This window comes from Citrus sinensis, chromosome 2 (genome assembly GCF_022201045.2).
Source record: "Citrus sinensis cultivar Valencia sweet orange chromosome 2, DVS_A1.0, whole genome shotgun sequence".
Taxonomy (NCBI): Eukaryota; Viridiplantae; Streptophyta; class Magnoliopsida; order Sapindales; family Rutaceae; genus Citrus; species Citrus sinensis.
In genome coordinates, this window is record NC_068557.1 from 12,738,819 (window position 1) to 12,763,230 (window position 24,412).

A 24,412-nucleotide genomic window follows, 5' to 3' on the forward strand; every position below is an offset into this window, starting at 1 on the left:
CACATATTCATCAATCATCACTAAAATATTTTCATTTCTCATGTGAATATTACACAAATAAATCACATAATTGTCCAAATAGAAATACCATAACGACAAAATGACTTTCGATCAAATAATCATAAGGGACAAAAATTAAATCTATTCAAATAAATTATTATACATTATACCGAAATTATCAGCTGGCACCATACAACCTAAATTTTATGGAGGATTAAGTGGATTAGGGTTCTAAAAATTTGATGGTGATGTAGAAAATAAAAAACTTAAATAAAAAATATGAAATGGATGAGAGTTATAAGGTTTTAGGTGTATAGCAATGAAAGTTAAGTACGATTTATTTAATTAAATTAATTATTTATCCTCATAAATAATATTATCTTAAATAATAAAACACTAAATGGTATTTATTTATTAAAAAATTATACTAAAAATAGAAACAGTAAAGTAATTTCATGAATTCTGATGGTGCAAATTTTAAAAATCAACAGATTTAAATAGTTATATCTATTTTAAAATTTAAAATATTTATAATGGATATCTTAAGTAAATGGGCATGCAGAGTATTTTAATAGGTTTCAAATAACTCTTTCATATTTTTTATATTTAAATATGTTCATTTTTAGTGGACTTATATGTCAAAGTTTTGAAACATAACCTATTCTGATATTTTTAAGAACAAATGGGACTACGATGTTAATAGTCAGATAATTACACCCTTGCCGTTGGAGTAACTTTTGTGATTGGATCGAAGAAAGATAAATAATGGAGTACCTTGCATCCGTGACAAAGTAGCTCGACTGTAATTAAAGATCAAAATCATTCTCGATTATGCTTTATTTATTTTAACAACATATTCATTATTCATGATCCTACAGATTTGTCTCAGCAAAATTCATATGAATTACAGGATTATTAATTTAGAACTCCCACAATTCTGGATTGATTTCAAAGTCCCATAATTCTGGCAATTGCATCTCTCCTTCACTGGCGCATCCACTTACAAATCCTTTTAGCCGCTCACTTATTTTCGCAGCCCCAAAACCAAACATTGAATCTCTAATCTGCACAAGAAAAATAACCCAAAAAAAAAAAAAAAAGAAAAAACAAAAGAAACCCAAATTAATTTTTTTAAGTTCTAAAAATTCAAAATCATAAAACAAATTAAAATTAACATAATTCAAGAATTAATTGAGATCATTAGAAATCATTAATTGTAACATACCTCAGCATGAATAACATGAAAAATAGTATTTCCGACGACTGAAAAATTGGCATTTAAAATCTCAGCGCCATCCTGGTGGAGAATGCGAATAACATCATAAAATATGAACTGATCATCAACCCCACTAGTTAAAATCACCTCTAAATTCGAACCCATTTCATGAATTTCAATTTCTGGTGCTTTTGGTGATGAACTTGTCATAAGCCTAGCTTCAGTGCCGTCACTGATGCAGGCATGAGATCTTTCTCTACCCTGTAAACTTTCCTTCTTCTTCTTGCATTCCTTCAACTTCGTCTCTAACATTTTTATGTAATTTATAGCTTCATCTACTTGATCAGGCAGTGACAATTCTTCCTGCTCCCACATCAAATTAAAGAAAAAGAAAAAGAAATAATTATGAATATGAATACACACACATATACACTTAATCAAGGAAAAATCTCAAAGTAAATATAGGTGTGATAAAAATCCGGGCAAAAAAGAAAAAAACAAAACCAAGAGAGAGAAGACCTTGGAAGGCTGATTTGGGAGAAGCGATTTGAGTGTGGAGTAGAGATTTTTCATTTGATCTCTTCTGTTCTTTTCAATGGTCTTTCTCTCTATTTTTGTTGGTGAAGAAGAAGAACACTGTTTCCTCTTCATTGATCCTTTGGCTTCCAAGCTTTGTCCCAAATACCCCATTTTCAGATCCAATTTTTTTGTGAAGATTGGATAAGCTATGCTTAATTTCTTGAACATCACATAAAATATATATTTATATGTGAAATATATAGAGCCAGAATCAGTATCACTTTCACCGTCCAAAAGACGATTAATTAATTATAATAAAAAAAATTAAAGACAAAAGCAATGCTGTGAAGTCGTCATCCAGGAAACGTCAGGTTTCACACATCATCAGCCATCAATTTAGAATCTTTATTGCTGCGATTTTTAAAGATTTACACGTATATTTGTTTTGAAAATCTTTTTCGAGGAAGATGCTGAGATCTTTATTTATTTATTTATTTTATTGCACTACGGTCAGGTCAAAATGTTTTTTTTTCCCTCCTAACAGTAGATAATAAGTTTAATAAAAATTTACAGAAATCTTTTAAATCAGTTATATGATAATACATTTGGATGTAAATTAATACACTGAATAAATTTTTTATTTTTAAAAGAAAATTAATTACTGTAAATACATTTAAAAAAGTAGGGGCTGATTTTGCACTAGGCAATTAAGATGTAATTATCAGGTGATGTCGAGACTATAAAAATTGAAAATTATTGTTGTCTAAAAATATATTTAATTCTAAGCTTATATATGATTTTTCTTGATCTTTTCGTCCTAGAATTCCTTATTATATTTATTAGTGGTGAATCTTATCATCACATTTTTAAAAAAAAGTAATATATGGGACTTTCAAAAGTCTAAAGATTTTGGCCGTGCAAGTCTACAAGCATTTTATGTATATATAGTCTACGAACATTATAATTAAACCCACTCATGTTTTCTCCCAAGTAATTAAATTGATAGTGCCACCAAGCCTTTAGTTTTGTTAGTGTTTCCCTTATGATTATTGTGAAGAATTGAAACTTAAATTTATCCTTATTAAAGGTATTGGACATTTTTAGGAGATAACTTACCTAGTTTGATTCTTACCGTGAAATTAATTTCTTGTTCCACTAATTTTAGATAAAAAAATTTTCAATTTTGTTTTGAATATGAGATGTGCTGTTCATTAAATTGATATTGAGAAGAAATTGTAAATCATTTAATTGATACCTCTTTGTTTTTATGTAAAATTAAGATTGAGATATAGAGATTACTTTACTAATAATATAGCACCTTTGATAATGCAAATTCCAGCAGTAATCAATAGATAAGTATCCTACATGACTATGAAGTTCAGTTTGTAGACACACAAACACTCAACAATAGTATTTAAGTTCTAGCATGTGTATATATCTTCCATACATAAGATTTGTATGTAAAACACTCAGCAAACTGTATTTAAATCCTAACACATGTTAGATTAATAAATCCTCCAAAAAAAATCATTTTTTAATTTAGTTCCTAAATGATATACCACTCATTAATTGGTTGGTAATTCTTTACAGGATTTAAGTGAATTAATTAAATTATTTTCACTAACCAATTGATGAATGTTACGTTATTTGGGATAGTTTTTTGAGATAAATAATTTGGGATATGTAGCACTATTATTAAAACTTAACTACCGTCAGTTTTTTTTTTAGTATTAAGAATAAATTTTTAAGGGTAAAACTATCTTCACCATTACATATGATATTAAAAAGCTAATTTTCTTTGCCCTATAATATTAACTAGTTTTATCCTGTCTTAAGAATTAATGGAGAATTTATCCCACCTTAGAGTGTTGTATTAGCAAAACACTCTCAAATTTTTATAACTTAATTAATTAAATGAGAATATTGGAACACATGATCATAGGATTAAATAACTTGTTTGACCGAAAAACTTAAAATCCATCTTATAGATAAGATGTTATGAACCAAAGTTAGCACATATACAAAATACCTAGTTAGAGTTACACCATATATGTGCACCTTTCAAAATAAAACTAGACACAATTAGACTTTTATCTTATGTTTCTTTTAGTTTATGTTAATTTTTAAAAAAAACGTAATGTGGTAATTTTTTTTTAAAACGTAATGTGGTGGATTAAATTTAAATTAACGTTTAAACTCCTATCTCTTTTAAGATTTAAAGAATTCGGACGACCGACCTAATAAAATTCTTTACGGAACACACTTGCATGATTAAAGTTCAAATATTAAAAAGTTAATTAATTAATCAATGAAAAATGCAATTTTCTATGAAGTGGTCCTATCTAGAGAGATTTCCTCAGTGCATGTTTTCTCCCAACCAATAAGAAACCACACACTTGTTAGTCATCAAGTCAAGTTCGATCCTGACCCGTTTTATAAATTAACGACAGTGAGGCGGCCAATTTTTTTTGTTTATTTTGATGACACGAGACTATTATTTAAATTATAACTCATATTATATGAGAATATAACTAATATGTATAATCATATATATATACTGAGACTTATTGATATCAATGTTGATATAACACTGCTCAAATTTTTAATCCTCTTAAATATTCGAGGGACGTTAACTCTTAGTCTGGAAGAAAAATTACCTTCACTCAAATTCTAAAACTAAAAAAAAAATATTTAAATTAAACCCTTGCAATGCGTCTTCAGAGTCTCGAACTATTTTTCTTACATTTATAAGAGAGTGGCTCTAACCACTTTTGGGCTAAGCCCAAGTGGTTGAGGCCACCAACTTTTGAGTGGCCTGGTCCCGCAAGAATTAATAATTGTCTTGGTTCTTTGTGGCTTATTCCGCAATGCCACAAGCATCGACGACTAATATGTGATTTTGGGACGTCCCAGAACCACTTATGTCGTGTCATTAATTTGTTTCAACTTTTCAAGTTACTTTGCTACAGCTCAGTGGGACCACTGATCTGTACAAATTTCGGCCAGCCACAAATTAACATGACCACAAAGTTGACTCTAACAATTATTTTGAGGTCACCGCACTGTTGCATCCTGTTTGTCATGTGCTTTAATTTCATCGTTTCCAGGAAGTTATACGACGGGCAAGTATTGATTTTGATTGACCTGAATTTTGGTCACGAGGATTTAGATTTTAGACTGCTCACAATGTGAAGTCTTTTGTTCACATTAAGACCATGCACATACTAAGCTTTGTAAGTGATTGTGGCTTCTTGTAAATGAAACAACGACCAAGCTATCTCACTTTTGATAACAAAAACACATAAAAAATAAGGACAAGTGTAACTTACTTTTAAGTTTTCTTTATAACTTGGTGGATTCAATAACAAATAATCATTCAAAGTCGTCTTGTATTAAGTTTCCTGAGACAAATGACAAACATTAAAGCAGAAAAGTTATTCCAGCGTACTTGAATGTTGAAAGTTGAATGGTGAACAAACATTAGTATTTATTTATTTTTTTTTTAAGTTTCCAAAAATGAAATTTCTTGTTAAAGACTCTGTAAGTGATATTCGGTTGTAAGAAAAGAGAGGGGAGGAGAGGAGGAAAAAAGTGAGGAGGAGAAAGAAAAAAAGAAGATAAAGGTGGAGAATTCAATTTTCTTTGGTGTGTTTGGCATGGAATTATTAAAAGAAAGGAACCGAAATTTTTTTTCTCTGACAACTTTAACATTTGTGTTAAATTCCTAATATTTATAATTAAATTAATTAAAAAAATACAAATATGTTTAACCATCGAAAAACTAACCATAAGGTTAATGTTTCATTTCTAATATCCTGCCTAGATTTATGATACTTTTATTAAAATGTGCTATTGCCTATTATTGTTAAAGTCCCGTTTTTCCTTAATTTTTAATAAGAAACACGAATATTATTTCATGAAAAATAATAACATGAAGAGAAAATATAGTAAAAATTCAAATGCTCAAATGAAATAATAAAAACATAGCCCAAAATAATAGTAAAAAATTAAACATTGTTTTGTTGATGATATTCATGCTTCTTATGGAAATAGTCCAAAATATCAAACACAACCTAGAATATGAAATATCAAAAACATAATAAAAAAATTTAGTCAAATTTCAGGTGCCCAAATGGCTTAAATTTCACCATTAAGGAAAAGTCTAACCCATGTTTCTCTATCTTCATAACAAAAACTAACAAAAGCATTGAGCACAGCACTATTACTATCGATTTGAGGGGTAATTTTTAAAAATCTCCCATGAGGTTTGAGTTTGTTGCAAGTAGATGGCGAGAATTGGTTTATTTGTAAAAAAACCCCTACCATCAGTTAATTTTAACATTGACCGTTAATTTACTGTGCAAAGACAATATTACCCTTAACAATAGTTTGTAGACGGAAATAGCTAAAAAAAAAATCAAAATTATTGGCTATTTTACCCTCTTTAAATTATTGATATTTTCTTAAAGTTCCTACAAAAAAAATAAAATTAAAAACTTAAAAAATCCTCTTTAAATTATTGATATTTTCTTAAAGTTCCTACAAGAAAGATAAAATTAAAAACTTGAAAATGAAATAGTCATAATCTTTACCTATGATATTGTAAATCTTTGGAATTGACAAGGATAAAATTGTCAAAAAATAGGGTTTGTGCTTTTCGCGCCAACAATTTTAGTTTTTTTTTTAGTTATGTTAGTCTACAAACTATGGTTAAGGGCAATATTGTCTTTGCACAGTTAACTAACGGTCAATGTTAAAATTAACTGACGGTAGGAAATTTTTTATAAATAAACCAATTCTCGCCATCTACTTGCAACAAGCCCAAATCTCAGGGGAGGTTTTTAAAAATTACCCTCGATTTGAGTAGCAGCTCGAAGTCGTTGTACCATTGTTAGGACATTAATTTTCTTCAACTCATCATTCAACCTTACTTTTTTGTCATTGAGTTCTTGTCCCATAGCTCGACTCATGGCACTAAACCATTCTTTCATTTGTGCAACAATAAGAATTGTTAGCTCCTAAATTCTCCAAGTTCTTTTGAATCTTCATTTCTAACCTTTCTTCTTGATGAGCTATTTTAAGTTTTTGGACACTTCTGTGCAGCAAGTAAAAACGAAACCCTATCATCCGCATCATCCCTCACATCCTGAGTACTCAAATTCTCTCCTTAAGCTTCATTGTTAATTTTTGTCTTCTCAATTTCCTCCACAAAATTCAGGGGCTTTTGCATTTTTTTTTCAGTTGCATGGTCTTCACCATAATTCATGCACAAGTCCTTATAATATGAGAATGCTTTATTCCTAAAATTTGTTACCTCTTTATGACTCCATAAACTATTGAGAATGATCAACTTAATGAATGTATCATTTAAATGAAGTTTAACGAAACATAAATATAGTAATAAAAACTTGGCATGACATTGTAAAAAGTGAAAGAAAACACTGCAAAAAAAAATGTGAACAATAGTAAAAAAGCAACTAAAAGCAGATAAAAATAGTGGCAAAAAATAGTAATAAATTACAGAATCAGCACAGAAAACATTAGCAACTACTAAGTAAAATAGCATTAAATAATAGTAATAAACAACAGTTACCAACAAATAAAACAGTAGTAAAAAATGGTAGAAAATAGAAAAAATCAGTAGCAAAGGCAGCAAAAAAAGTAAATAAAATTGCGGCAAATAATACTAATAAATAATGGCAACCACCAAGTAAAATAGCAGCAAATAACGAGTAAGATAATAGCAAACAGCGGTAGAAGATAGCAAAATATATATATATATATAGAAAATCGTAAAAAACAACAAAGACACAAATAACTCAGATTCATAACTAAGCCATGACAAATGAAAAACTCACATACCTAAATATAAGCATCCCATATAGCTTTTGTTGCAGTTACAATTTTCTTTGGTCCGGTTAACATTTGGTGTATAGTTTAGAATTGCATCTTTAAAGTTTTTGTATTAGATTCAATGTATGGTTTCGTTTTTATACTACATCCATTTATTTTTGTTTCCAAAGTATTCTCAAAAACCCCTAAGGAGCCACTTTTAAAATTATTGTCAAATTCAAATTTTCCAGCATTATACAAACTAAAGACTCCACAAGCTTAATATATTCTTCTGAGGCTCAAAATCTTGATTTTGGAGGTAATAATGATATATAACTAATAAAAGAAAAACTAAACAGTGAAAATCTAGCTAATGAGGTGTAAAACAGTAGCAACAACATCAATAGAGCCAAAAAAAAAAAAAAGACAGTACTAAATAACTCCTCAACCATCCATTTCACCAACAATAAAAACATAGATGCCAAATCTTCATCACAAGTAATAAAATAAACCGTCCATGTTACATTCAATTATTAAGAAAAGTACTGAGCAACATAACAATGTCAATAACACAAAATCTAAAAATAGTAAAAATGAGTATTACATCTATAATCCAGAAAATGAAATGACAATCCTAGTGTTTCCTAAAGAGTTTCCATGTCATTTATCTACTTGCTCTCTATTAATTATACATCCTTTAAGATAAGTTTTCCCTCCATGCATTCCTGTCATGACCCAACCCAGACCTGGCAAGATATGTCCGCTTTAAGGCCCGCACGGATTTGTTCTTGGGGCGCCCATACACCCCAAAACGCGTCTTGCCAATTAAGGTGTGGATCACCCCTTATAAACCCAGCATCTCTCTCGTGCTTTGCCGATGTGGGATTCGCCTAGGGTGTTACATACACGCCCCTTGGGGACTCAGCGTCCTCGCTGAGGTTTGCCCCACCATCGCTCAAGAGGACACGCGGAGCCGCTCTGATACCACAATGTCATGACCCAACCCAGACCTGACAAGATATTGTTTGCTTTGGGCCTTAACAAGGCCCGCACGGATTTGTTCTTGGGGCGCCCATACACCCCAAAACGCATCTTGCCAATTAAGGTGTGGATCACCCTTTATAAACCCAGCATCTCTCCCGTACTTTGCCGATGTGGGATTCGCCTAGGGTGTTACAATTCCACTCTTATGAGGTTTCAATACTTGATATTGAACTTTCGATAGTGATTCGACTCCAGTTACTAGGGGTGGGCTAAACAATTGTTGCACCAAAAAACAAAAAACCAAATTGATTTGATTCAATTATAATTTTTTTAAAAAAACCTGAATATTGTAATAAAAAATTGTAAAAAAATTATAAATCCGGTTCAATTGTTAACCAAATCGAATAAGTAAATAACTGAATTTATTCACAATTTACATGAGTCGTAATTTGATTGGCTATGTTCAACACTTACCATATGCTCACATACATATAATTGCATGAATAAAATCATCATACCCTCACATAAACCAATACATATAATTACTTTTGATGAATATTTTATTATCTTTCTTATTTGTTTGTTTTAGTGTAAAAGTATAAGTTACAATATTTATTAGCATTTTTAGACAAATTATACAATTTAATTGTTACGAATACATTTTAGTTAGTCTTTAATTTTTTTTTTAAACAATTGTTGCTCTTTTATTGTTGACTTTTAGAATTCATGACGAGTATAGAGCATATTTGAATTTTAATTTTTTTAGATTTGGAGTAGATGTAGATTTTTATTTTTTGTTTCAAATCTAGATATGGAGCAAAAAATATAAATACTGTGATAGATCTGGAGCATATACAAATCTCAATTTTTATTATAAATTTAGATCAAGAGCAAAGTAGATCCAACCCAGATATAGGTTACAGTAATTTTTTGGGTTTTTTTCCTCAATTTTCTTAGAGTACCTGATTATGTTGACAATTCGATTTGGATTAAATCCAAACCAAAATACAACCCAATTGGTTTTCAGTTATTAAACCAAAACGGGTTTAAAGAAACTTGATTCCAAAAACAAAAAATTAAAGGACATTTATAAAAACTCATATATAAAATCAAAATCTAATCATAAATTCACCTTAATTCACATTAGGTCATGTACACAACTTTCAAAATATTGAACCAATTCCAGAATTAAACTAAACCAAATATAAGAACTCTTATTATTAAAATTAGTAGATGGACCAACGTTATAGATATATAGCATACGTTATTTCAGATATATGTAACTCTTAAATACAACAACAAATCATGATAGAATATTGCTAGCTAACATGTAAAGTGTATTGATGCACTTTGAATAATCTACAGTAGACTCCTCAAATATCAAGACGTGTCTAACTAAAGCCTTCCCATGCGGAACAATACATTTATTTCTGTTCACTATATATTTGATAACTACACTATAACCTCTATAAATTAATAATGTCGGGATCATAGAAATTTATTAATTTAGAAAGATATTAATTAATCGATAAATTAATAATTTATTAATTTATAGAGTGTGTTCACAGTACAAAGAACTAACATTTAATTGACTGAAAATTCATTGTATTTTACAAATATAATCAATAGAATTTAAATAAATTCATCAAATAAATAATGTATACTTGATTAAATAAATTCATGAATTTTACTAAATGTATTCAATGAACTAAACTAAATGGTAGTTATTAAATTGTATTAATTGAATTTGAACTAATTCATCTACTGTACCTATCTACTTGATTCACTAACTTCATGTATTTACATAAATTTATCTAAATGTATTCAATGAACTAAACTAAATGTTAGTTATTAAATTGTATTAATTGAATTTTAACTAATTCATCTATTGTACCTGCTCTACTTGATTAACTAAATTTATGTATTTACAATACCTTTAGAGCCTATTTCGCGCACTGAAGCACTCAAGTCATCAACAACACTTCATAATTTTTTATTGCAGTACGAGAATTCAACCCGAAAACTTTTAGATGAAATAAGAAAAATTAGAGATGAGATTCAACTAGATTTAAACTTCAAGAAAAAAATAAGTTACAATAGACTCATATTTTAATAAATTGACATAGTTAGTTACATTTGTAATTTCATAATATTTGTAATTTCTACAATTATTAATTTATGATATAAATGAGACCACAAAATTATATAGGAGTTCTCAGAAAAATTATTATCTTATTAATTTATCGAAATTATTAATTTAGCTTCAGGGCCCAAGTCGGGACCGCAAAAAATTATTATATTATAGAGATTATTAATTTATCAAGTATTAATTTATAGAGGTTATACTTCTTGTTTTGACTTTTGAAAATCAAATTGATCAGTGATATATATCATATGCAAAAGAGGATATATAAGGATTACATGACATTGAAGTTTTGAACCTAATCGTCCTCCAATTAGTGATCTTGAAAAAAATCAAGTATCTAGAATTTCTAATCTAATTGATCGAGGTGCCAGATGCTATTCATCATAATTTATTTCTGCAACTATAAATGACCCTCATGGGTGTTTAAAAATTGAAGTGTAGGAAGGTTCAACATTCATCGCAAACATTCCATTAATTTGCTTTTTAGTTAATTAAGTAAAACTAAAACTAAAACGATAGAATATTGAAATTTAAGAAATGAAACCAATATAAATTCCATTTTCTTAAAGGAATGCTATCTAACTCCTCGAAAAGCCTACAGAGACTGGTAAAAGAGTAGTTTAATAGGGAACGAGAATATTATTAGAGTAGTTGAGTAACATGATAGTGTTATAAGTAGATATTTTAAAGGATGAATCATCATGCCTAAAGCCTCCTAAAGTGAGATTCGAACTCCATATTCATATGAACTCAAGCATATATTATTAAGAAAACATAACTCAATTAATAGAACTCCATATTCATTTCAAATCAACCCAATGAACATGCTATCTAATTCTTCCTTATGCTATTTCTTACAACCAACCTACACCACTTTAATTTCGAAATCAACCATCGCAAAATTCAAGTGCTAACAATCATAATGCAAGATGGCACAAACACATTCGAACCTAAAAACCAACATCAAATATCATTTACATGATAGTGTTATAAGTAGATATTAATAGGGAACGAGAATATTATTAGAGTAGTTGAGTACCATCAGAATGAATCTTTCAAGAATCTGATCAAATCACCTTGAAATAACTATTGTTTGAGGGAATAAATAAAGGAATTAAAATAGAGCACCACGTGTCGATAAAGGGACTTTAAAGGCTGGGAGTTAATTTCGCGGGGTACCCGACCTACACCAAAAATACTCTCTAGATAAACTAATACGCGGGTACGCTCTGGAAGAATCAACGAATTAAGAAAAATACCCAAAAAATGGCCATCACACGTACTGTCTCAATCGCCCAAAAGGAATATTTGAAATCAAATCAAATATATTCTGTTAGAAAAAGCGAGACAACTGGTTGTAAAAATCAGCAAAAATCAAGAGCAGCCCACAAAGGATAGTGGTCCTTAGCTTCCACAACCGTCACTGTACATACACCCTTCACAAAAAAGAACCTTAGACCACCAGCAGTGTACGCCATGTGCACTGAACGACAGCATCCGCCAAAAACTGCCTCCTTGCTCCCCAAGCATGCTCCTAACGGTAGAAAACCGCCATAATGATAAAAGGACGTGAGAATTTCAGCAAGGACAATAAAAATCTCCAATAGAAATGTGACACATGGTAAGGTACCCAAGGCGAACTATATAAGACCAAAAAAGGTTATATCTCTTTCATAAGCTCACACACTCTAATATTCATCACAAAAAACACACACAAAACCAAGGGGTTGGGGTATTCTTCAACCTTCAGCCACCATTTTTTTTAGAGAGCTTGCAAGCTCTTATCACCTCAAAGGTTCAAGTAGCTAACCTAAGCGTCAGAGTGTGGTTGCCGGCCACCGCCAGCTCCACTTCTAACCTTCTTTCTTTGTTTTGCAGATTTAAAAGTATTCCATCAAGTTTTCCTACTTTATTCCAAACCCCTTGCTGCTGTTAGGGCTAGGCAAAAAAATTGATCTGATCCAACCCGATCCGATCCGATCCGAAAAATATCGGGTTCGGATCAGATCAGATTGTTAAGCAAATCCGATCGGATAGCATTTTGCCAACCCGATCCGACTCGAAAATCCGATCAGGTTGGCTAAAAAGATAAATAAATAATTTATTTACAAAAGTAATTGATCAAACGGCAAAGATTGTGCCATCACATATACAACAGAACATCACAACACAGTCTTCACACACGTAGCAGCAGTCGGCGGCACTAACCAAACACGTGACGGCAGTCATGGCATGGCAGACATAGATGTTGAGACGCAGACGACGCGACAACAAAGCAGCCCTAGCACAATCCAATGTATCTGCGCAAAGCCATCGCGATCCGCAACGAGCCAACGCAATCTGCTACCCTGCACCGTGACCACTGCTGCCACTTGATCCACTGGCCAACATGACGGATCTGCACTGTGATTTGCTGCCCTTCGCTCAAGCATGATTCTGCTCTCCTAATACGTAATTTATGTATGTATTTTTTTGAATTCTTTTTTATTTTTTAGGATTGGGTTTCTTTGTAACTTATAAATTAGTTGAAAATTCGATGATAGAAAGATTATATTATAGGCCGTGGTAAGGGGAAAAATTCAGATGAAGAAAATACAAAATGCTGCAAACCGACTTTTGACATTTTCAAATGTCTATTTTCCATTTTGCTGTGTATGACTCGATTTGACCGAACCCAATTGAATCCGAACTCAATCCGAATTTGTGGTTCAGATTGGATCGGATCGGATTACAAATTCGAATTGAGTTCGGATGAGTTTTTCTCCAACCCAAAACCCGATCCGAATCCTATTTTGCCCACCCCTAGCTGCTGCCTCTCAGTCCTCTTCTTCTTAAACTCCTTTAGAAGTCCAAAATAGCCTATACACCATGATCCAGTGAGGTACCCTGAACCCCATAAAACAAATTTATTATTTTTGTGAGATTTTACCCATCCTCCTTGTGAACCAAAATCCACTAAAAACAATTATAATGGTAGATAATATAAACAAAATCTCACAGAATTAACAAGGCAGTAAATAGTAAGCAACATTAATATATTTACAACATGACAAAGCATTTTATAACAATTATCCACTACTAGAAAAATGGTCTTTACTGACTTTAGAATAGTGTCAGAAATTACTTTCACTAACACTTTTTAATTGTGTCAGTAATCTGGGAGTCAGAAAAATAGTGACACTTGTAAGTGGTGTCAGTGATTACTATTACTACAGTATCGCCGATATTATGACATCATAGTGTTAGTAGTTATTGATATTTTATTAGTATCTATAATTACTGTTACCGTGGTATCACTAGTTAATTTATTTTTAAAAAATAAAAAAATTAAATTGGATCATTGCCTATTGATTTATTGATAAAATTAAAAGGCACCACAAAATAACAAAAAGAAATTGATGTATATCACAAAATCTTTCATTTCACATTTAAATATTATTAGTATATATTACAAATTTTAAAACTTCAATAGCAAAAATATGAGATATCCTACTCTCATAACTAAATAATCCAAATTCAATACATAACAATTTCTACCATCCAATCAAATGCCTACTACTTGTGGCTAAGTTTAATAAATCTAGAAGCTAAATTGAGAAGGATGACTGCCTTTCACTCTTTGAATATGAGTAGTATAATTGCGTTATCACACCAGCAGCTTCTCCATTCAATAGACTGTATGGGTTAGGATATAAGTGAAGTTGAGGAATAAACACTTCAAACACATTGATCAAATCTGCATATGAATAAATGGAAAAGAAAAAAAAATTAGCTGCCAATATCCAGCCATTAGAGAAACAACAATTAACAGAAATAAAATTATTTTGTTCGAAAGAAAAAAATACTCATAAGCTATTTATAAATAAACTCAATTATTCTCTTTTGGTAAAGGTTATATATATAGCAAACTATAGCAGACAAGAAGTTTTCAATGTAATATATACTTTCAGCACAAGCATGTTACTCTATCTACATATACCAAATGATTTTTGTGCATAGTTAAAAGCTATCACAAATGCTCTATTATAAATAAATCATTCCGAAATAATAATAATAATAATAATAATAATAATAATAATAATAATAATAATATATTGCCATTATCTCAACTTCTCATAATTTGCTGGAGACAATACAAGATTGATTTAAAGTTGACGGTGGTCGTCCGCCAAAAGCATGCTCGATTGATTCGAGAATTGATGGTAACAGGCTAACAGCCAGCTACCTTTCATGCACGCCTAGATCACTCTTTGTTGCAACAATTTATTATTAGTTAGGACCTATATATATATATATAATGAAATATTTTGGAAAGTATATGAAAAACTTCTTTCGCATTAATGTAATGCTACCTAGAACTACAAAATATCTTATATAAATAAGTCTATATAAATTAATGTGGTATGAATAGATTAATTGTATAAAATTATAATAAGCTTATATAAAAAAAAGTTAAATCATGATTCAATTTTATTACCAAAATAAGAGTATATATGTGTGTGTGTGGAATTAGTTTTAAGTGCACACATATACAGGCAAACATGGACAAATTAAGAAATCGAATTAACATGGCCGCACCAACCTTAACATTGCCAACTTCCTTAATGGCAGTGATGAGCTTGGTCTGATCTGCTAGCTGCATGCTGCCAACCGTTGATATCACCACATCCACTTGCTTGATGGCTTTCACCAAGCTCTCGCGGTCGTGCAGATCACCTTGCACACCCCACCCAAAAATGCCAAGTTGATGTTTTCTCATATTAATCAATACATTAATAGAATCAAATTGAAGCTGTAAGAATTAAAAACCAGAAAGGGGAACACAAGAGAGAAATTCTATGCTGCATTCTCCTTCTTGAGTTTTGCAAGCTCCTGTCGAATAAGTCCACCCTTCTTGATCTTTGCCAACATGAGCTTGAACTTATCAAAATCATTCAGTGCCACTCTCCTTTTCTGGACAATCAGCTTCTTGCCCCAGGAGCTGTTTTCCCATTTGTTTTTCACATCAGCCTTCTCCATGGCTTCAATCAAAGACTTCTTCCCAGGAACTCGATTGATGTCAATCTTAATATCCGTGAGAGAAAGCCTCTTGAAGTTCATTTGGCTCCTCACCATATCAGGGGCATCAACAAGAGCCTATAAAGCATCACAAAAATAATAACAATTGTATACAATTAAAAAATAAACGAAACAGTTCAAAATTCAAAGAAATCCAAACTAAAATCACTCTGTTTACAAAAGCACATCAACTTTCTAATTTGCTATTTTTGTACAGAAAAAAAAGAAGGGGTACCCAGTTATCATCAACTAAATCAAAATATTCAGAATTCTTGTGACAATTTTATAAGATTCAACTCAAATAAAGCATAAGCGTAAAGTGAATAAAGGTACCCTGTTTTGATCAAGGACATCGACGATGACCACAAGCTTCCCATAGTCCTTGCCGTAATTAACGAGAGCAACTCTTCCTATCTCCACGTATAAACTTTCAATTATCAACTACTTGTTGAAAAAAAAAACTACGAGAGATTCAAGTTAATTAATCACTGTGTTGGTTAATTTAATATTGTAAATATTCTGAGCAAATACAATTATTTAATTCTAAAATTGGAACATCATTCCGAGCAAATAGATGAACAAGCAAAGTTAGTTGGATTCTCCATTGTCTAGACACAAGAAACCAACCAAGAAAACAAGAACAATAGTCAAGGTTCACTTATATATAAAATAACTATTGAACGATACTTTTGAGCCTACGTATACTGCTACACTACCATTAGTCGACATGGCCGGCCTATTACTTCCAGTCATGCATAGCAGCCTCATGACTTTGCTGCTCAGGTTGCAGTTGGCCACGCTGAGGCTGCTCCTGCATCTTGGTTCTGCTGCTGATGTTGCATCTGGAACATCTGATGATTAATGGAAAGCTGTTGAGCCATGCGGCTTGAAAGTTGGGCCTCTCCATTGACCTCTGCAACAGCGAGCTTCAGTCTCTGTACTTCTGCAGCCAATGCCTCGTTTAAAGCTGCCAAATCAAGCACAAAGTAGGATGCATAACTAACAGAAAACCCCTTTTTATGACAGCGTGATCCTAAAATAGTTTATTAATCCATAAGTAAAAATTAAGAAAATCCATTAACTTGCATCGGAAGATAGAGATAAATCTAACACGAGTCAAGATGCCCTTAATTGCATAAATAGAGGACAAGTAACAAACCGAACCAGTGCAATGATCAACATTGGTCTCACTGCCCCCAATCAAAAGCACAAGGACAAAGTATCAATCCTGAGGTGTTAATCATATCTAATATGCCCGACCAACTCATTCAAGAGAGCTAAGGAGCAGTGAACCATACTGGAGAAGAGTTCTCATAAGAAAACAAAGAAAGTGCTGCTGGGTAAGAACCATTAACATCATCGAACCATTCCCACAAATAGTCTCTCTTCAATCTTTCTAGTCTTTTAGCTACCCCACAAAGAATTTTGAATAGCAGAAACAGATCTTCAAGCATATAAACATGCAGAAATAATAGTTAACAAGCAGCACACATATGCAATTGATAACTCAAAGGAAATAATTTCTAAATAACTATTTGTGAAAAATGTAAACTTATGTTGATCTAAAAGGTTATATGTTTTGTACCATTTCTTGAACTGTTGAAGGTACACGATGCAATTGCCCTGTATTGTAATAAGAAAGGAAGTAAGTAAAGGACAAGGATGAGTTATATGGCTGATAACTTTACACACACATTGCTACTAAATCTTAAGAGTCACAAATCTCCAAGCATGGAACTACATTGTGATAATACTATAGAGAGAGGCCTAATTCATACCTAAATACTCAATAAATAAATAAAGAAATGAATTCCATCCCCTGTAGATGCTAGGGAAATATGTGTAAGTCTACCAATGACAACTGTTGCTAGTTGAAAGCTAACAAGATCCAACCAATCAAAGCATAGGTTCTCCATTAGAGATAAAATTTATGTTAGTTAGTCACGCCCATGGGTAGCACAGTGGGACATGGAGTTCAATGTTGACTTCTTACCCAACTGATAGACACAAAACACAAGAAAAATAACCACACACAATAGCCAAACAACACAACAATGGTTCTCAGTTTCCATAGAAATCCATTAGATAAAAATTAAAATGAACAACTTTCCCAAACAATACTAAGAGTTATAGGTGAATGAAGTAAAATGGAAAAAAATGACTGCAGCTAGAACAACAACACCAGGTAGTATGACTGCAGCTAGTGGTGCCATATCAAAGCGACTGCTCTACTTGCTGCAGATAAAATAGAAAAGGTAAAAGAAATAATGAACAAAGACATAAATGCCATACTTATCCTAATTTTATCTGTTTACAAAATGAAGATAACATATCTCAAAAGTTGAACATGTAAAGCCTTTCCCAATATAATAATTAACAAGGAACTTTCGCAGTTTCACCACCTCAATGACCACATTTAAATTAATTTGTTCTATACCTTTTGGAAAGAGCACGGGAAGGAGAGAGATTTTGGTCGATTCCTCAATTTGTCACTTGAATGGGAACACGATCTATGTCTACGCCTTCTTTCTTTGTCTCTATTATACTCACGATACCTACAAAAAAAAGTGATTAATTTCAATTATTGAGCATCAAAGATGCATTTCACACTTGTAAATAAAGTTTAGGGTTTTTGTTTTCTAATTTATTTGGTTCTTTCATCAATCATTTAATCAATTTTCTATAGATCTGATCTAAAAATATAAAAATCAAGAAATTAATCACTCTTTTTTTTTATAAAAAAATTAAATTACAACCTGATTCCCTCATTTTCTAAAATTCACGAAATAAAGAGATAACACATCTCAAAAATTTTCAAATCTAATATGAAAATAGCCATCTATCGCACATACCTCGCTTCTTATCTTTTATCTTTATTATGAATTAAAAGAACAGCGGCTGATGGTCGCCTGGACGATGATGACGAGCAACGATGAGAGCCGAAGCGAAATGACCGCGACAAATGAGAGGCGATACCACCATGACGAATGAGAGACAACGATCATGAAGACTGGATGACGATCGCAAGGGGAGGCCAAGCGACGACCACGAAGACTAGATGACGGCAATTTGGGCAAGGCAGTGAGATAGGAGATCGTGTTTTGAGAGTTAGAAAATTAGGGTTCTTTCATTTCTACTTACAAGTTCTTTTTCTAATTGGTTTTGTGTTTATATAAATGTTTTTTTGGCTAATACCTTAAAAAATAGTTACAATGGTTTTTTTCTTAAATTTAAAAGCTTGACTGTTGGAAGTCTTGGGTTCTAGTTGTATGTGGAACAAGATTAGAATTATTATATTTTTTCAACTGATACTTTGGTGTCAGAGATCTCTGATGTCTAACTTACAGATACCATCGTATCAGTAATTTGTGATACTTAAATGTTAAACACGGAAAATGGTCCACATGTATGTAAATACTGATACTTTTTAAAAAGGTGTCACGAGTTAAGTATCAGTAAAGACTATTTTTCTAGTAGTGATCTTAAGGAAATTATAAACCTAATAATATATCATTTTATTATAAAACTATAAGCATTGTATAGCACGACAAAGCATTCAATAGCAATTTTATGTAATGTTTACAGCTTTTTATAGCAAATGCAAAATCAAAATAATAAAACTGAAAAATAATTTCAAGTACTATATGTTCATAGCTTTAATCAGAGTCATCGGTTTTTGAATAATCAATGAGCTTATCTTGAAAATTGAAAGATAGGTAAATAGATAGAAGCTGAGACAAATACATCAAAGTTGAAAGTGAGATGCTAAGAGATCAAAACAAAAGCATAAGATTAAAGCTGTATGGAAGATGATGAGATGCTGCTGAAACTCAAAGTGGTCTCTCACACTCAAAAACTGTCACAGGTGCTCTTTATCGCCTATGAAAATTGCTAGAAGTTCATAAAGGATATGCCAATTTTGAGAGACAGAGTTTGACATTCGAAGAAATAAAAAGTGAGAATTAGGGATTTTTATTCATTTAAATTTGTTTGAGGGTGAAATTAGAAATTAATAATTAAATGAGGGTGAAATAAGTAAATATGATTTTAATGGAGTAGAATCTCAATCTAGACTTCCTTATTCATCAATGAGGAATCTAAATTCCTCAAATAATAGAAATTTGAATTGAAATGGAACTTGACTTCTTGTGAAATTTTGCCAACCGAACAAAGAAAAACCAATAGAAAATAGAAAATCTCTCCTCTCTTGGCTGTCTCCTTTATCCCCACCTAAACATGGCCTTAAGTAGTATTTTGTTTGAAGAAATGAGAAGAGAGGAAAAGAGTGGAAAAGAGAGGAGGGGAGAGGAAATAAGGAGATGGGATAAGGAATTTCAATTTTTATTACTCGGTTTGGTATGGAATTCTAAGGGGAGAAGGATGGATGATTAGTGCTTAATTTCACATCACTTCTTATTACCTTTTTCTTCTAATTATTTAATATTTTCATGAACTTCTAGATTCTTTTTTATTCTTTCATGTTTTATAGAATTGTTTAGGCAAAGAAATGAAAAGAATAAGAAAAGTTACAAATTGGTGGGAAAAATGACCAGATTGTGACTTCATGGATTTTTTTTTTTTTTTGGATGAATCTTTGGGCTTTATTCACTTTATTGGGTATGTACATTATATATTTACTAAGGTTGAGGATTAGATTTGAGCCATAAAAATAGATTCTTGAAGTAAAAGTTAACATACCTCTTTTTGATATTATTAAATAAATACCACGTTATACAAAGTTCCTCAAAGAGTTGTGCACTAACAAATGCAAGCTAAAGAGTAAAGAGGTAGTGAGTGTAGGGTAGAATGTATCTGTTATTTTTCAAAGAAAGCTTCCACCAAAATGAATAGATAAGAAGTTTCACCATTCTATGACAATTGGTGACACCGGAGAGGGGTAGGCGCTCAGTCTAGGTTAACTTGAACCAAACCGATCCTGAATTTTCATTATGTTTTCGGTTTGTTTCGGTTAAACCTAAAAGCTGAACAAATTGAACTCATAAAGTGATCGATTTTGCAATTTGGTTTAGATTTAACCCAAAGCGAATTATTAAACTAATCGGGTTACAATGAAAAAAAAAATAGGAAGCTTACACTAAAGGAAAAAAGCCCTAAATACCCACACAGCCTGTGAAATCGATCCATAAATCAAATTCAAAACAAATCCTCATCCTCATGGTCATGGCCGCATCTCTTCTCTCTCAAGTGTGAAGTTGCTGGTTGTCTGTTGCTGCCATGCCGCTCCACATTGGCATGACAACAGAGCTGCACCATGATAGAGCTACCGACAGCCACAACAGCCTGCAAAGACCCTCATCTCTCCTTTCTCAAATCAATGTCATGTTAGCCCACAATAGCCACACCATGACAACCTTAGCCGACCACAGTAGTTCACAATAGCAACTCAAGAGAGGAGGAAGCTGTTGGCGAAATTGAGGGTCAATGCCAAGAGGGTTGTCAAAAGTCATTGCTCTCATCAAGTAAAGATGATTCATAATAGGTTTGTTTTCCAATCTAAGAAGGGAATGTTCTCATTATATTTTGCCTTCCATTTTGATATTGATAGATCATAGATTTATTGCGGCAGTAGGTTTGAAGTAGATGTTATTCTATATGCGAAGTACTTGTTGAAATTAGTTATTTGGGTTATCAATTTGCCTCTTTGTGATGTGCATGTTTCTACACTTTTGGATTATGTAGAATTGTTTGTCAAAATCTGTTTTATTTTGTTAATTTTTTGTCATAATTGCTAGAACTCAAACTATTTTGTAACCAAACTATATTTAAACCTGAATTACGAACCCGAAATTAAACCAAATTATGAATTGGAACCGAACTGAATTTGAAACCGAACCAAACCAAACTAAAATAATTTTTCAACCTATTTGGGTTGAATTCTTAAACTCAAACGAGTTATAGCCCCAATTGAAAATTGTAAAAATCAAACTGAAAACTAAAATGCCCACACCTACTAACACTAGGTTTGAAAGAGCTAGCTAGACTTAGGTTCATCTATTATTGTTGTACTTTATTTTATTTATCTAAATTTGGGTTAAACTAACGCAGGTGGTGTAGCTATTGAGCTTGGTTATAGATCTGATATTTATCCAAAAGCTATTTTAGAAGTTATTTTATACAAGTTAATGTATCCTTTTTCCCCACTAATGTCTATATTCTTGATATGGAGGATGATGCATTTCCTACGCCAACTTTATTACTTCTAGGAAGACCATTCATGAAAATGGCCAGAACTAATGTAGATGTGTATAATGGAACTCTAACTATAAAGTTCGATGGAAAGATTATCCGTTTTAATATTTTTGATACTATGAGGTATTCAAGTGATTACATTCTTGTTTTTCAATTGACATAATTAATCCTTTAGTGCAACAAATCTTTGGGTTTACAAGTGAAGATGAATTGGCAAGTTTTATTGCAAAGAGCCTTGAATCATAAGATTCTAAAAATGCAAGAAGGGAGATAAAATTATTTGACAAAATTGAGGAGATGGTCACTTTAGAATCATTTCCAAAAGTTCAAGATAGGTATAATCTTTCCTTTCTATCTTTATATTTATCTAATGAGAAATTTTTATCTTCTATAATATAGGTGCCTACACTAGAATTAAACTACTTCCAAAGTATTTTAAATACCATGCACTCATGGATCTTTATAAATAAAAGGGATTCAGGTCAAACTAAGGAGACTAAACCAAGTGCTATTTGGAAAGCAGCCCAATGGGAAAGCATCATAATCAGATTTGAATCTTTTTCCTCTTACTTTCTTATTCTTTTCAATTATTTATGTATTTATTTATTCGTTTTTCTTCAATGTTTGTTTATGTTTTAAGTGTTTATTCTTTTTTCTCACCATTAATCCTCTCAATGGATAAATAAGAAAGATTGATTCATTAATTACCTTTTTCCTTATTATAAAGATTGATTCTTATAGGACTATCTAGGTATCTTATTTCTGCCTACGTTAAAAATGGATTTTGGAGCTATTTTGATACGTATGCCTATTTTGTTGGTTCAATATCCTATTCTTATATGGAGGTTAAAAATGAGTTTTATTAGTCCTACAAGGATTCAAACAGTAACTGTATTTAGGCAACAAATTAGACGCCCTAAAAGAAGAGAAAACACAAAGCATCAATTTAGCGAAAAGAAGAATGTAAGGAAGAGAAAAGTAGGCAAATTAGAGAAAAGACTTGGCTGCTTTAGTATAATTCAATTGATAAGTATAATTCAATTGATAAGACTTTTATTCTCATATCTTTTATTAGTTTTCTTCCAGGGATTTGATGCTTAATAATTCAGGCATGTGTGACTAATCTTTTTATTGGTTAGGGTTGATTTAAAAACCTTAGATATGAATTTTTATTAATAAAGATTCAGAATCAAAATTTCTTCATCCTTTCTAGTTAATTTTATATTTCACTAATTTTAATGTTCAAGAAATGCACTAGTTGAGAGGATTATATTTCACTAATTTTAATGGTCAATCTAATTTTCATTGTTTGATTGGATATGGAACTCATCTTTCTCCCCTTGTTTCTTTCCCTTCTCCTCCTTTCCTTTTCACTCCACTCCTCTCATTATATTTCTTCAAACTAAACATACCATAATAGTATTTTTATCTTAGATTACTTTCCAGAGGGTAAAATCATTGTTTTATTTTCTTAACTTATTCTAGGGATAAAATAATCTTTTATCTTTGATTTTTTTTTGTAGTAGCTAATGGAATTAATAGAAAAGTAATGGGTTGATACAAAATTTAAACTTAAAGTGGTGTAGAAATATTGTCAAAAACTCATGGTGGCTACTTACACTTTTAATATCTTGAGGTAGTAAATAGTAATTTATCAAATTAATATTCTACCATCTAATATTTGAATGTAAATATTAGTTAGGACTCAAATTAAGACACAATTATTGATTTCTATGCATTCAAAAATTTATCTCCACAAAATCTTGTTTATGTTTAAAGACAATAAGATTTCAAGAAAAAAGTAACAGAAACTTAGGTTGTGTTTAGGATGGTCAACAATACTGCGAAAGAAAAATATTAGTTAAGTTCTCAATGTTAGAAATGAGAAAAAAAAATAGCTTGTATAAGAAAAAGAGATGTTGTAAATGTGGTGGATTCACCATTTGTCCCACATCGAAAAATTAACAACCTCAACTCTTGGTTAGCTTGTAGATGAATCAATTAACAATAGCTTAACAATAATAAGTTATTAACAAGGTACTTGAAGTACTTTGTTTTGGAACACGTATGAATACGATAGTTAACTTGACGTGGGCAGTTTAATTTCTACTCCTTGTGTTTATTTATACTTATTTCTTTTATGTCTTATTATTATGTTTTTAGTTTATCATATTGTTAATTGGTTTGTTCCAAATAATTTTAATTTATATGACTGGTTCTATAATAATACCTATATTGTTATTCTATTAATATGATTGGTCTTATTTATTAGCTTATATGGCTGATTTAACTGTCTCTCAAGTTATTTTAATTACAATAAATTAAGATTTGTTCTTGCATATATTTGTCTTTGAATATTATTCTTATAGCCTGAAGTTTGAGGTAGTAAGAACCTGAAGTTTTGAGTTACGATTTTAGAAGTTAGAACCTAAAATTCTAAATTCATG

At 31.3% G+C, this 24,412-nt stretch overlaps 2 protein-coding genes across 2 annotated transcripts; both read right to left on the reverse strand.

Annotated features, from left to right (window-relative positions):
- Positions 1 to 806: 806 nt before the first annotated feature.
- LOC102627035 (transcription factor bHLH162-like) lies at positions 807 to 1,970 on the reverse strand. Its single transcript, XM_006469812.4, has 3 exons — positions 1,736 to 1,970; positions 1,226 to 1,579; positions 807 to 1,064 (listed from the first exon to the last, which is right to left on the reverse strand). Exons 1-3 carry the CDS (start codon positions 1,961 to 1,963, stop codon positions 921 to 923), a joined length of 726 nt encoding a protein of 241 aa, XP_006469875.2. The 5' UTR covers positions 1,964 to 1,970; the 3' UTR covers positions 807 to 920.
- Positions 1,971 to 15,445: 13,475 nt separating this feature from the next.
- LOC102616647 (60S ribosomal protein L14-1-like) lies at positions 15,446 to 16,523 on the reverse strand. The gene is made up of 3 exons (XM_052434916.1): positions 16,455 to 16,523; positions 16,089 to 16,196; positions 15,446 to 15,833 (listed from the first exon to the last, which is right to left on the reverse strand). The coding sequence occupies exons 1-3, from the start codon at positions 16,521 to 16,523 to the stop codon at positions 15,534 to 15,536; spliced, it is 477 nt and encodes a 158-aa protein (XP_052290876.1). The 3' UTR covers positions 15,446 to 15,533.
- Between the last annotated feature and the right edge of the window lie 7,889 nt (positions 16,524 to 24,412).